General features: G+C 40.3%; 1 protein-coding gene across 2 annotated transcripts in view; it reads left to right on the top strand.

Moving 5' to 3' along the window:
- Window positions 1-6,517, top strand: part of DAB1 (DAB adaptor protein 1) — a gene marked incomplete at both ends in the record, with an annotated part of 118,892 nt that extends 112,375 nt beyond the window's left edge. The window contains one exon of one of the 2 annotated variants that reach the window (XM_082003149.1): window positions 6,242-6,517. In XM_082003149.1, coding sequence (XP_081859275.1) covers window positions 6,242-6,286 — 45 coding nt within the window. Of the gene's footprint in view, window positions 1-5,987; window positions 6,102-6,241 lie in introns of those variants that run through there. The other variant, XM_082003150.1, reaches the window with a different exon arrangement.
- Window positions 6,518-14,589: the final 8,072 nt, after the last annotated feature.

The raw sequence follows: 14,589 nt of genomic DNA, 5'->3' as shown, positions 1-14,589 counted from the left end.
AGAGCTATTAATAGCAAGGTTTTGTATTCAGTTGTTTTCCCTTTGTTCATGAGTGGTGTTGAGGATGGATAGTGATTTTCCAGAAGGGGTGAGGAGAACACTGAATAATAAGACTGCCATTTTCAGCTAACTTACGTTTAATCCCCACTGCCGTTTCTAGAGATTGTGTGTGGGATAACTATGGTGAAAGGAGAGGGAGGGAAAGAACTGTATGTAGCTGTGATTCTACCTAACGTGTTAAACTAAAGCAAGAAGTTTGAACAGAGGAGTTTTCACCTGGTCGTCCTCTCTGCACCAGCGCACCTAATGAGCCTGAATTACAGGGTGTTAGGTGTGGACCCTGCCAGTGTGGATATTTCTGTTCTTGGGGGTATTTCAGCCTCAGCTGCTAACTCAACCTCAGGAACGGGTGTAGCACACTGTGACACTAGGAGGCCCTGAAGCTATACAACTGAAAGCTTGGCAAAGGCTATGGGAAGGGGAGCCTTCAAGCATGGTGAGAAAAGGGAAGGAGAGGATCAAACTTTGACTCTCTGATGTCAGGTTTCTCCAGATACCTGTGGTTATGTTGGCTGGCATCTCCTAACAAAACATACTGGTTGTGGAAAGAATACATTCAGCCCGAATACTGGGATCAGATATCACAAATGTGGTTTAACTCTGTATGGACCACACAAACTGGTTCTTGAAGGCAAATTAGCAACAGGGTGAAACTTCTGAGAGAGAATAAGGGAATATTTGATACCACAATTATTGCAATAAAAGTAATTTTAAGTGCTGGAACAAATGCAACTCTATTGATATGCCCTGTTCAAGACTTGCACTGGCAGTCATTCACGAGAGATTCTCAGGAAACCTTCAAAACATTTGCGGCTAGAGCATATCTTCCACAAAAAGTTGTTTAGTTGTTCTGTGAAATGTGTGCAGACAATTATAGGCCCTCAAAATATGTGCCACCCTTCACGATGCTATCAGCACTGTCAGGAGAGCAACAGTTCATTTTAGAATATTTGTCTATCAGCTTTTGGTGGTACTTCGGTGGCCCACTGCCATCATCCGTCTTTGAGCAAGTGCCATTCTTAGTGATAAATGTTCCTAATAGTCTTAGTCAGCTCCAGAATGGACCACTATAACTCTTTATTTGGGCTGTTATTGTTGAAAGAAAATAACAACTTATGGACAAAGCATTGGTTTATTTGGGATCTTAGTGAGCCTCGGGAGGGCGTATTAAGCTGATTTCTGCATCCTCCTCTTCCTGCTGCCCCTTTCTGTTTCACTAGGACTCTGAATGGGCTCAAAATATCAAAGGCTATGTTTGCAGAATCTGTTACTATCATTCATCCGGCTCAGTTGGAACTGAATAGATTCCAAAGAGGAATTCATAATGATTATAGGTGACCTGTTCTTACGTAGGCTCAAGAGCTATCATTCTCAAACTAAAGTCACAGCACCAAGCAGGGTTATGAACCTGAGAGAGAAGTAGATAGTGTTGTGCATTTGGAAAAGGATCACAGCTTGGGAAGTACATCTTCATTCCAGGCAAATGCTAAAATTGTCATTTCAGGCCCCATGCTCCTTTGTTCATCATCATATTTCCCAGAGAATCTGAAGGGACAAGACCAGAGAAATCCAGGCTGCTCTGTGAACAGAGGCATCCTACAGAATTGCCTTCCTCTCCGCTGCTACAATCTGTCTAACTGGAGCTATCTATTTTAAGATAACCAGTTCATACGCGAGTTTCTCGCTTCTTCCAGCGCCTCCAACCCACTTGAAGTAGCCAGGTACCCTTCCATTTCTCCAACTTCTTTCTCTAAACAAGAGACAACGTACTATGTAGCTTGTGTAGAGCCATGTACCTGCTGATTGGCAACCCAGCGGTTCAGTTAGGGGATGAGCTCTCCTAGCTTCCTCTGTAACGAAGTCATTTAAAAGTTCCCTGTCTTGGGCACACCAACTGATTTTAAAAAGGCACTTGCGATAATTTAGTATCTTTGAGACTTCTCAACAGTTTGCTTCAAATTGGCCATCGGGTTCAAAAGTTATCAGGGAGAATTGACAGATACATAGATTGAAAGAGTAATGTGCAGCTACTGTTCTGTTAGGAAAGGGGCCCAGAAATAATAGGCGTGTTTCTTTGCTGCAGTTCATTATTATGCTGGTACCAAGGCGGAGCAGAGATTCTGAGTAGATCTCATTGTTTTTTTGTTTTATGGATGTATAGCATCCATCTTGATATTAAAATGACAGAGACTTTTAAAACGCTAGTAATTAAACCAGATATTTGAGACTAGGAAATGTTCTTGGGTGGGTTTATATTAAGAATAGAGGCACTCTCCAGTCATAATCCTGAACTAGAAGGTTGCTGTATTTATGCTGCTAATAGAGGCTAACTGTAAGAAAAATAACCAAAGCTAAGCCACGGGCTGTTAATGGGCAAATAGGAATTACCCATCTTATCACCAAAGATATTTACTTGGAATCCCGCTTGCCAAGTTTACTATGTCCTATTTTATTGAGTCAGCATGCAATAGAGAAGATGCATTGCACTCCCGTTCCCTTCACTTGCATCCCCAGCACAAGATTCTCATTTTGGCTGGCGTTCCAACACACTTATTTCATGAAACTCTATCATTTGAGCCTGCCCTTTCCGATCAGTCAGCCGGGAGTAAAACTGATGCTGAGAATCTATTGTAAAGGGCAAAGAAATCTATGCGGGCCTCACCTCTACAATTCAGTACATATTGCCTGAAGCTTTGCACATAGCAGGGTGCCTCGCAATGATGAAAGGACTGCCAATGTAAAAATAGTCTCTTCCTAACGAAGTCCCGCCTTATGTTTTGTGAGTGAGCTCACCTACACAAGCCCAAGTAGATGCTGAATCTTTCAAGAGATGTTCTCCAATGATTAGGTCTGCTGAGGAGCAGATGTTAATATCTTTAAATTGGATGTAAATTTACTTCTAGTATTTACATAATGGTATTCAAAGCCACTAGCAACCTTGTTACCTCATGTAGTAGTGTACTATACCAGAAATACTTAGTTTGCTACAGTCTTGTTTATTGTGCAAAATGCTCCTTTAAATGGGAAGTATAAACTGATTTTAAGCGTGAAGTATCTCTGGAATATGTAAATGTAGCATACATAAGGAAAATTTTCTCTTTGGCAGTTTTTGTGGTTAAATCCGAGAGAGTTCATAACTCAACATTTACACAACATACTTGCAGCTTCCAAAATATTTAGCTGTCTAACTTAAGGCCTGTATATTTAGGCATTTCTGGTCCCTTACTGCAACCTGTCACTTTGGTCATATACCTGACCTGTGAATTCATATCCTCTTCCTGCAGTATCTCATTATTTAAAGGCTACTGTTCAATGTAAAGAGCCGCACTGGTATGTGAGCATATCACTAAACGCTACTTTGATGGCAGCTTGCAAACATGAAGGAAAACATTTACCTCTCAAACATCTGCCAGAAATCGCATATCCCCAAAGTTGATAGAAGTTGGATTTAGCAGCAAAAAAAGGTGCTGCCGGTTGTGTTCGTTTGTCCCTGTGGGCTAACGAAAGCACAGCAGAAATGCTTCTGGGCCTGTCCTGTAGAAAGGAAAACACTGTTAAGATTCAAGGGGTTTATGTGAATTGGAAGCTTTGTATGCTATTTTATTTGTTCCTCTTCTTTTTCTGGCAAAGACCCAGTCTTTCATTTCCTTACCTCTGAATCCGTTCCTAACACCGTGGTAGAAGTAGAAAGCAGAAAACACCGGTGAGATGATTCCAATGCTGTGAGAAGAGTTAGGGTCGCCTGCTTTTTAATGACATTCCCTGTGACTTTTGAGTGGTATAAGAAAGAAGGGGGGTTATTTTTACTTCCAAGACCCTCCAAAGTAATGCGTGTGAAGCCCCCCTGCCTGGCATTGTGAGAGAAGCTATCCGTGTAGTTGACAGCACTTGACTCTCCTTTTGCCTCTTTTCTGTCCCTTTCTGCTGTCTTTTGCTTTCCTGAGTATCATTATCAATCCTTTACAGATACCATTTGCAATGTTGGGCTACAGGCAGGCTACATTGCTTGAATTATCTCAAAATATTAGAAAACAAATCTCAGTCATTGACAAAAAAATTTGGCTGAGAAAATTGCATGCAATTACTGCAATTAATTTCTTGTTTAGACTTCTGAAGCGGCAAATCAACTAAAAGGAAGACATAAGAACACATTTTTCAGTTAAAATTATCTTATCTAGTAGAAGAAAAAATATTCAAATCAGTGAGAAATTCCTGCCTTTGCCAGATGAAGTGTATGTTCAGATAAATATCGGTGATGAATAAAAGAAATTTCTAATTCCAAAGGCTGCTTCATGCGCTGTTGAAAGTGCTGATGACCAGTGATAAATTCCTCCTCCTCTTCCAATGGTGTCAAGTTCAGTAACACCTTAGAACACTGTTACTTAAGTGCATCTGCATATCTTAAAGATATTTGAGGACAGCTCTAACAAGCACGCCTGACATTTTGAAAGGCTCTTTTTTTCCCTGAAGGCTTTTGATATCTTTTGTTCCAAAGGGATGTTCTCCCTCCCCTTTTCTTCTCCTCCTTCATTTTTGCTTCCCTTTGCAATCACCCCATGTTCAGCAAATGCCTGAAGAATGGCCTGGTGTGTGTTGGGTTCCCACATTAATTAATACAGATTTTCTCTGAACTAGCTGTGATGGATCATTCTGCCAGCTTCATGTCTGCAGTACATGAAAATTGGCCTAGGTGGACTTAGCACACAGTATGTGAAATGCAGTTATTTACTCTCAGTCATCTCTTCTGATTACCTTCGGTTTTTCAAGGTCACAAAATATATTTGCTTCTTGCTGGGGATAATTTCAGCAGCCTTTATTTAATCATTCCAAACTATTTTTCTTATCCTCCCATAAAGCTTGTAGTGTACTCAGGGCTTCATGTAGGTGGGAAGTGGGGAAGCAGAGTCTTTGCAAGCTCCAGAAATGTAGTTGTCTCAAGGAATAAGAGACAAATTTCCTTGGCGTGTAGGAAGCAGGTCATATTTTGGAAGGAGCCTTGTGGTGTTGCTCCTCATTCAACACGAGATGCACAGTGAGGTGGGACACCACACAGCCTGGAACACCGAGTTAACGTAGCCCTAGGGATCTGTCTTTGGCTTGTTTTTCTCCTCAGCAGCATCATTTTTATAAGCAGTGGTTAAAGTCCTGTGCCGTCCCCTGGCAGACGTTTCTGCGCTCCGCAGTGCCCGGTGATTTGCAAGCCATCAGAGTTTTTTTGCTCAAAGTCAGCTTGTGCTGATGCTGCTGTAACATGAGTTGATTCTAACTTGGTTAAATTCAACGTCGTGGCACGGTTTTTGAATATTTATCAAGCTGCAGAGAGTTAATGCAGTATGGCATTAATTAGCCTTTCTGCCTGTCTTGTTCTTTTTTTAGATGTCATTCTTAGTTTAATAAATTAGTTTCTGGAAACGAAGTAGAATGGATTCCAGGGTCCATGGGTGGTTTGCTTCCCACTGCAGCCAAGATGAACAGAGTATTAAAGCGTAGGGTGTCAGCTATGAAGCAGCACTGAAGAACGTGGCAGCTTTTTTTCCCCCCACATCCAGGAAATTCCCAAGAAAGTATCTGTTAGCAAATTGACATGCCTTCCTCCCAGCTTTAACGATTGTACTAACGGTTATGCAGACTCCCAGTCGAACTGCACAGAGCTGGCTTTCCTCATTCTTCATAGGCAACTCATATTGTTATTTTAAATCCCATCCCAGCTTCATTAGCTCAGCTTTCAGCGGCGGTTTCTGTTTGCAAGTGTTGTTCTCCATGAGTTGTGTAAGACCCCCAGCTGCGTTCTGCTGCTGTGCTGCTGCGGGAGTGTCTCAGCCCGATACGAGTAACAGCATTTTACGCCAGCTACATTTCTGGCCGGTAAACTTCAAAACATCCAGTCATATAAATACCATTTCATTTCTTCATATGTCTGTGCCCAGCAATACCTCCTGAGGATCGGCGCATGGCCGGTACTGGAAGGGAAAATTGATAGTAAGCATTCACTTTCTATAGTAATGTCACATTTTCTTCACAACTCAACCGGGGTGCCGTGATCACTCAAGGCAGCACAGAAAACAAACACTTCCTTTGGGTTTTGACTCACGAGGTATTGCTGTTCTCAAGCAGATGTTCTAAAAATGTTCTAAAAAATGTCTAGAGACTTCTCTGCTTATTTTATTTTTATTATCCCCAGGAAGCAGAACCTCTCTACGCCCAGATCAACAGACCTAAGAAATAGCATTGTTACAGGCTTGTGGTGCTCCAAGACTCAAATGAAACCCAACAACCTGGCAGGCCTTTGGCTTTCATGCTTTTTTCCGATTGATTTTGGCTGACAAGGAGAGATGATTGCCCTCCTGGACTGGCTCTACGAGTGTTCCTGACTTTTTTTTTTTCTTTTGGCAACCAACGGCAGATTCCTATGGCAGCACAAAATAAAACTCTCCCTGCTTATCATACCACGAGTCCAGCCCCATCCCACAAGTCATGGGTATCCAGACTAGGAAATCTTACTCCTCAGTCGTCTTTTAAACAATTGTTATCTTCTGTATGCCACATATAAATAATGAGCATCTGAAATTTATTGAGTATTAGACATTCTTTTTCTTTTGAGCAAAAAGCAGAGTCTGTATGTAGCAGTGGCATTATCATTCAACAGCCTTTTGGGCACAAGTTGGCACTTTTTATGTCATGGTGACATGTTTTTCATCATCATTTACATTGGGCTGATCCTGACTTTTTTTCCCCCCCTGTGTAGGCATATTTAAACAACAAAAAATACTGGCAGTGTCATTTTTGTTGATATTTCTTATTCTGTAGTTTTGTAAGAGTGACAGATTTAACAGCAAAACGCCTCCCGCGGAAGTGATTCCTACCTTGAAACCACAGAATAAAACTCGATTGTTTATCCATCCTGACTGAAAATGTTGCCAAATGGACCTTTAAGTTCTAGCGCATCATGAGGAAGAAATGCTGCTTTTCTGTTTGAATACTCATGTTGGTGGGTAGAGAAAGGACATCGAGTCCCACTGAGGAAAGACGAAAGAGTCAGTATTTCCTAGGAAACTCTAAACAAAGTGCAGAAAAGGAATATTTTTATTTCTTCAATATCTTGCTGCTGTAACGCTATGCAGACAAGTGTTTTCTTTGTGTGCCATTTTTGATGAAAAAAAAAATCATTTGCCAAATAGTACTGGTATGATTCTGGTTTAGGAATTTGGATGAAGTGAACTTTACAAATGGGACAAGGATGGTATGGATTTTGGAATAACAAACTGATTCTGTGATCAAATCGTTCATCTTTATCACTTTTTGTACATCAGAAAAATCAAATGGGATTTTTATTTTATAACTTGAAAAAATCTTACTGTTAAACTCTTTAAATGTTTAAGGGGAAATGGCTTTAAGGAGTTCGAATGAAAATTGCCAGTTTTTTTGTAAATATAAATGTTATGAAAATTCTTTTACTAATGCCATTACACAGTAGAGAAGGTAGCAAACTGCAGTGCTTGGGAGGTGTGGCAAACCCAGTTTGTGGTTCTCACATCACATATGTTTTTTCACATGCTTACGGTAACGGGCTGAAGCTCAAGTGCATTTGCCAAAAGCGTCAGCTTGTCAGCAACTAGTGAAATTAATGGGAACACATGATTTTATGATCTAGCGTTATCACACGGACATACTCCACTTACAAGAAATCATGTTTCATTGACATTCCTTTGAACCTCTGCATAGAAGTCATCAAACTGTTTACACACTGAACAAAAGAGTTTAAAACTTCCTTTTTTTACATTTATGAAGCAAAAGTGCAGTGTTTGGGTTCATATGTTTAGCACATGATTTTCATAAAGAATCTATATATTTTTGCCCTACAGAGAGTTGTTATACAGGTCAAATGTGTTTTCCTGATGTTCCTATGCAGTTACAGTATATTGAATTTAGTGGTTTAACACTAAAAAGAAAAAAAAAAAACAGAAGAAAAAAAGAAAAAAAAAGAAAAAAAGAAAAAATAGAAAAAGGTTAAAGAAATCAAATGATTAATCAGTTTTTAGGGTTATTGTGCAGATTTTGTTTTTAAATTGACACATTAGGATTTACATTTTTGTCATGATTAAAATAGGCCTGGAGTTATAAATATTTTACTTTCTTTGATCTCTATTATAAGCTAAAAATGGTTTAGAAGACAGAATAAGAGGGGTGGCAATTGTTGATATGTACAACCAAATGTCACAACATGATTCCAGTCTTTTATTTTGAATTAGAGAAATTAGAGAAATGTGCATTACAGAATGTATGTGAATGGAAAATTAGCTGTGAATAGACCTAACGAACCTGCAGAGAAGAGAACTTTTATCCCCATTCACGGTCATTTGATGTTTATTCCTTAATCATGTGCAAACAGCTTTGTAGCGAATCTTATTTTCCCATGAGAAGAAAGATCAAGTTTTCTAACCGGAGAAGATGAATTAAAACTTGGCGGATTGAGTGTTTCAGGATTAAAATCAGAGGTAAAAGCGTTTCTGAAGGACATTTCTTTAAGAATATTTTCCTGGTTTGCACAGTGGTGCTACTTTCTTCCTCAGTGGCTCTCTTGGGTTTTGTCCTACATACGGAACCACGAAGACAATTTTGGCTCATCATAGACATTTGAGGTTTAGTGTCGTCAGTGCATTTCCAGTTATGGGGTAAAATGTTGAAAGAAAAAGAAGAGATTTATGTCTCAGAGGATCCATTGACATCATAGTTGTAGGAAGCAGAATCATTTACGTAGTCCTTGCAACGAATAGGTGCCGAGGGAATGAGGCTGGAATTTTAGTGTCTCATGAGACAGCTGGACCATCGCCATGGACCTTTGTCTTACCTTTACTTAGCTCATAACTAAAAACAAATTCTGAATTGTCTTGTCATACGATTAGATTGTCCTTGTCATGGTTGAGATGCTGAGTTGAGAGGGCTGGAAGGCCTCTGAACTGTACCAGTATTGTAGATAACTAAAATATCCAGCTTGTGCAATTGTTTAATCCCTCATCCTTCACTAGCCCTAAATTCGTCACTTTAAATTTAAAAACCAGGGAATCCCACCAGCCATCCTGTTATCATCCCCCGTAGGTTTTTGATCTTTACTTGTCATGAAAAGATATTTTGATGGATCGTAGTCATCCAAGTGTCTGATGAAACCTTTCATCTAATAATGTACTGGGCACCTTCTTTGCAAAAATGTTTACTCCGTGGTTTTCATTCATTTTTATTTCTGCATTCTGACACATATTTTTTTAATAAAGATGAGAAAGATAAAATGACTGTTGCAGTACATTTCTAAACCTACTTTAACTTTACCTCAGATAATGACCATTTGTTAACATACACGGACACATTATTTTTAACTTGATGTATAATGCATCCAGCAACAACAAAAAACCCAACAAATTTTTAGAAATTTTCCATTAATTTCTGTAACACACCATGTAATACTGTTATGAATAAAAAAGTTTTAAAAAGGCGTCATTTCAGTAAGTTTGTTTCATAGCTTTTGCTCTTCTCTAATAATTCTGCCATTTTTACAGTGCAGTGTGGGTGTCTGTCACGGCCAGCATTTTTGACAATGGAAATACATGGGAAAGGAGAGAAAAAAAGTGCTCCAATTTGGGGAATACCCAGTCTTAAACACTCTAAGGATTGTTTATCGTGCAAATACTTAACTTGCTGCTTTTAACTGCTTCCTCCCTGTTTTTGGCAATTACAGCTCATCCCAAACCAGCAGGTATTTTGGTCACCTCCGGTAAAATCACACGTTCCTGGGACAGACCGTGCTGTGCAGTGCTACCAAAGCTGGAGTACCTTTGTGATATGAGAAGCTGTAATTAATTTTGCTCACATTTTCCTCTTCAAATAAGATTTAAAATGAAAAGTGTGCATTTTAACATGGCAATTTTGAAAGAAAAAACCCCAGAACTTTCCAGTAATTTGTGCAGAACTGAGAGCAAAGCCATGATCCAGCAACAGATGCCAACGATACCACTTTCTATGTCAGTGGGACCTTTCTGCTGCTTGGGGCAATGCATAGGGTAGGCTGTAGTGTTTTGCTGGTGTGAAATTCTTGATGCCACATGCAAAATAGAGTTGTTTGATATTCAGAGGTACCAAGTACTGGATCTCTCAGTCGAGGTAAGGAATAGTACCATCCTTTGCCAAGCAAGTAATGCAAATACGCAGGATACACACTGAACTTTAAGGGTAAGAAGTACGTGCCTATATACAGGAAGAGAGAGAGGTGTGGATGTGTGCGTGTGTATTTTATTGTATTTCTTCTTGCTGTCCCATCCCTTTCTCATCCACCAGAAGTGTCCAGTAGATCATGCCAAAGCATTCATTACCTTTGTCAGTGAACGTTGTTGAAATACTTGGATCCCACCTAAGAAAAGGTCATTCTGTTGTGATGAAAACACACTAGTATTAATTTGATTTTGATTTTGTATGTAGCTAATTGTAGTCGGATCTCCTTGGAAGGAGGAACATGATCGGTTGTGTTTGTAATGAGCTACAAAATATTAACTTGAAGTGAAGTAAGACACAGCTAAGCATGGTTTTAAACTAAAATGCATTTTTACAACATAGGCCAAATCTAGTCTTGTTGATACTTATCTGGTACCCCCACAATGAATTTGGTTTATGTTGAAAAATCAGAAAAATTGGCTCCTGTTGCACAGTTGCTATACAGACTCAGTTTAAAAATTCAGAACGAGCAGGTTTGAGATGGTCTGGTGATGGTGAGGAATCTCAAAGTGGGAAGGACCTGGCTGTGTGTTAGCATCATTCAGAAGGGGAAGAAATCTGATTCTTACTGTGCTGGTTCAATGTCCTGTATTGCAATAATATTTCTGTAACCTAAGTAGGAATCTGTAGGTCATACATGAGAGCATTCAACTCAAACATGACTAGTTTGAGAAATGGTCCCAATTTAACTAATGCTAATTAAGGCAATGTTCTCCTGCAGTAATGAGAATTTATTTAGCAAACGGTCTGCAGAATCAACCTGTGGTTTTACAGAAGCGAGGACTCTGACGGATCTCTCTTTTCATGTCAGTGACTTCTGGGAAAGCAATTGATCGTATAGACAGGGGATATGCAATTTTAACTTGCTTACGTTGGATTAAAGGCAATGTTGTATGTGCTTTAATCACTACGCAGTGACAGTGGATGCAGCAGATAAGCTAACCTCTTTCTTCCTCTTCCTAGGTTGTGATACATGTTTCCATGCACCGTTTCCTTTTTTCTGTCTTTCTAAACAACTTCTGTCAGGTTCGTATTTATTAGTTTTCTGGCAAATACCATTCTTGGTCAGAAGAATATAATTTCAAAGAAATGAAGGGGGATCTCTCTTGGCAGTTTGCTACAGGGGTTTGAATCCATTGTCTACAGTTGTCTCTCTAAGCCGATGTGGAAAGCACACAGTGGTGAATGATGAACAAAGTGAAAGTCCGTTTGGCAGCCAGAAAATGGAGGGTTTGGGTGAACGTGTGAGCCTGGGGTCATCCACAGAAGCATCTGTCGTAACGCTATCACTGTCCTTACTGCTGCGTGCACTACTCCTGGCTTCTGGTTCTGCTCCTGTACGGGAGAGCCGTGGGATTTCGCCCCTGTTCCTGGCTGTGGTCCGATGTTACTACTGTAAAAGTATTTCTGTCTGCTGTCTTGTGTCAAGGTCGTCTTCCACAAGTTGGTCTTCTACTGATTTGCTTTTTAGGATCAGCCCCATTAAGAGCCAGGTTGGGTTTTTTTAATACCGAAGGTAAAGCAGAGAGCTGGCATGGGGAAGGAGAAAGAGTATTTTTTCGTGCTTTACTTGCTGTCTGAAAAGTGTGGGGGAACTGAATTATACATTTCAGCATGACAGTGAGGAATACGGGGAGATATCCTGATACAGTTTCCTGATTACCTGTAACATTGCCTGTCTTCTTCTAAAATTATCCTATTGGAGGCAGGAAATATCAGGTCTATTAGTGAAACGACTCTCTGGCTATTAGTTTTTAGAGCTTTAAGCAGTCTTATCTCAATGGACGTGTTTGCCCTGTGGCTCATCTATCACCCCTAAAATGTTTTATCAGCACTTGAAAAATCTCAATAAGAATAATAGCCTCAAATGTTACCCATTCAAGGGGCTTTCAGATACAGCATATATTTTTTAAAAAAAAGGTCTTTTAAGATCTGATACTGTTTGCTGGCTTTTCAGCCCCATTTCATAGCTCCCGCAGCACCACTTCTATAAATACTCCTGACCAGCAAGGAAAGGAAATCACAATAGATTAAAAGAAAACCAGGTTAACGGGCAGGAAATCAATGTCCATTCAGCCTCAGACATTTGTGAAAATAAAGGATTATGAAGAATTATTGCCAGGTACTAGCAGTGTGAAGACCTTTCGTGGCGTCTTTGTCTTCTTTAACAGTTATTAGGTGCCTGAGAAGAGCTCTGAAGTCAGTTGTATTAGAAAGAAGCGGAAGTTGCAGTGTTGTAAGATGTTGTACTATTTGACATTTTGAGATTATTAGTGTCTTTGTTTTTTTGTAAAAAGTTGATTCTAGTTTGAGGTTTTGAGTGTGTTATCTTGACGTCTAAGAGGGAGGAGAAGGAGACAGGGGATAGAGCGTGTCAGGTGTTTCTTTATGCACTTGTTACTGCAGCCACTCTCTTGCTGTCTTCGCAGGACCTTAGAGCTTTCAAAGTAGATGAACTTGTGCCCAGTTTGGACTGAGTCACTACAAGGCATTGTTTTTAGTGAATCAAAAGGCAGAAAAGGAGAATTAAGCTTGACAAGGTGAATTTTTTAATATCCCGGGCTTTTCAGAGACCAGCTTCACCACCAGAAGATTACTGTATTAGTAACAAAATTTGTGATGCAAGAGCTGTAGTAAACATCTGGAAATGTTCCTTAGAGTTTCTTACCTGTAAATTTTACTATATACTTGCCACCTTACGTTCTTCACCATTAATACTGGTGGGCGAGCCTCCTCTTACCTTTGAACAACCCAGTTGTGTTCTTCTGCCGAAGGAAATGTGTCAGGAGCTACAAGGCGGGGAGTGAAAAGATTGTCTCCAAGAAGAAAAAAGAGAAACTCTCTTTGAAAAGTGCACTGGGAGTACCGAAACCACCTTCCCCAGGGAGGGCCTTTCAGCTCTGATACGTTTCACAGTTTTTCTTTGGACAGGAAACTGCCAAAAATCATCTTTGGTGAAACTCTACAGGTTTTATTTACGGGGGCAAGGGGTCACAAACTTCTGTTGGTGTTAGGAACTCCGCAGAGGATGTGTTGCGCTTGAAGGCTCGGTGTTGATGACGAACACTTAGTGAGGCTTCGTTTCCAGGTGTGATGAAACTCGTGTTCAGTGACTTGCAGCGTTGTTAGCGCTAAGTGCTTTGGGAATTAAAACCAGCTCGGCAGCCAGCCGTGGCTGTTGCAGTCGGCGATGAAGAAGGAACAAGAGTGGGGAAGGAGGATGCGGGCAGTGTTACAAGGCAACGTTCCTGCTAAGCTCCAAACTGCAAGGAAACGGAAAATGAGCTGTGGTGGTTGTGACATTCATGTGTTAGACCTACCTCTAATTAAAGCAGATTATAAATTATGTGGAAAACCTGATTTTGCTTTTCAGTTCTCTCTGAAAAGCATGTTCACGTATAGGATACTCTGTCTCTTGGGTCCCTGCTGCTGTTTTAACCGAACTCTCTGCTAACCGAGGAGCAAGCGCGGTCACCATGAGATGTGTGAGGTGGCAAAACGGAGGCAAGCAGCAAACAGGGGCAGGTTGCTTTGAGATCTTCACGCACAGGATCACGCTCATGGTTTGCAGTTAAATCCAGAGGGTGCTCTGTGCTTATAATCTTAGCTTCTCTCTTGCTGCTATTGAAATACTGGATGTGTACTGCATTTCCCGGCCAGCAAAGGTCCTGCGTAGGGAGAGGTCTTTCCTGTAAGTGGTTTTTTTTTGGTCATGCACAAATGATTAACAGCTAAATCAATTGTGTCAAGGGTTGAACAAGCCGTATCGCGTAGGCACGTCTTGGGTTTAGTCTGGGGCAAAGTCATTTAAAAAAAAGAAATAAAATTAAAAAGGCAAACAGAAAGCTTTGCACAGCCTAAGCCATCTTTCCTAACAGTTTAGCCTCCATGTCTAGGGATGAAAGGCAGTTAATCACTTGACTGTCTGTCCAGTAACATGGGATTAAAAATCTGGCTGCCTGAAACAATCATTTTTTTCGGAGCAGATTCCTACAAGGAGTCAGTTAATTGTGCTTCTCCGTGTTAAATTGTTATCATCAAGCCGCCAACCTAGAAAGAGGCAGCAGCCAGTATCTTATTTTGCAGAAACATGGCCCCACAGTGAGAGTAATGTAATTTTTAAGGTAACTGACACATTAAGGTAGCAACGCTGAGGTGGTCAGATTTGTTTTGTATTAGTGAATATGATTAACTTTATATATAGCATCTGTCATTCCCATGATGAGCAAATGAAAATGTATTCTTTGTATCATCGAAGCACTTGGAAGG

The sequence above is a fragment of the Phaethon aethereus genome, assembly GCF_964289735.1.
Source record: "Phaethon aethereus genome assembly, chromosome: 8".
NCBI classification, from domain to species: Eukaryota; Metazoa; Chordata; class Aves; order Phaethontiformes; family Phaethontidae; genus Phaethon; species Phaethon aethereus.
This window is presented reverse-complemented; position numbering and strand designations above follow the sequence as displayed.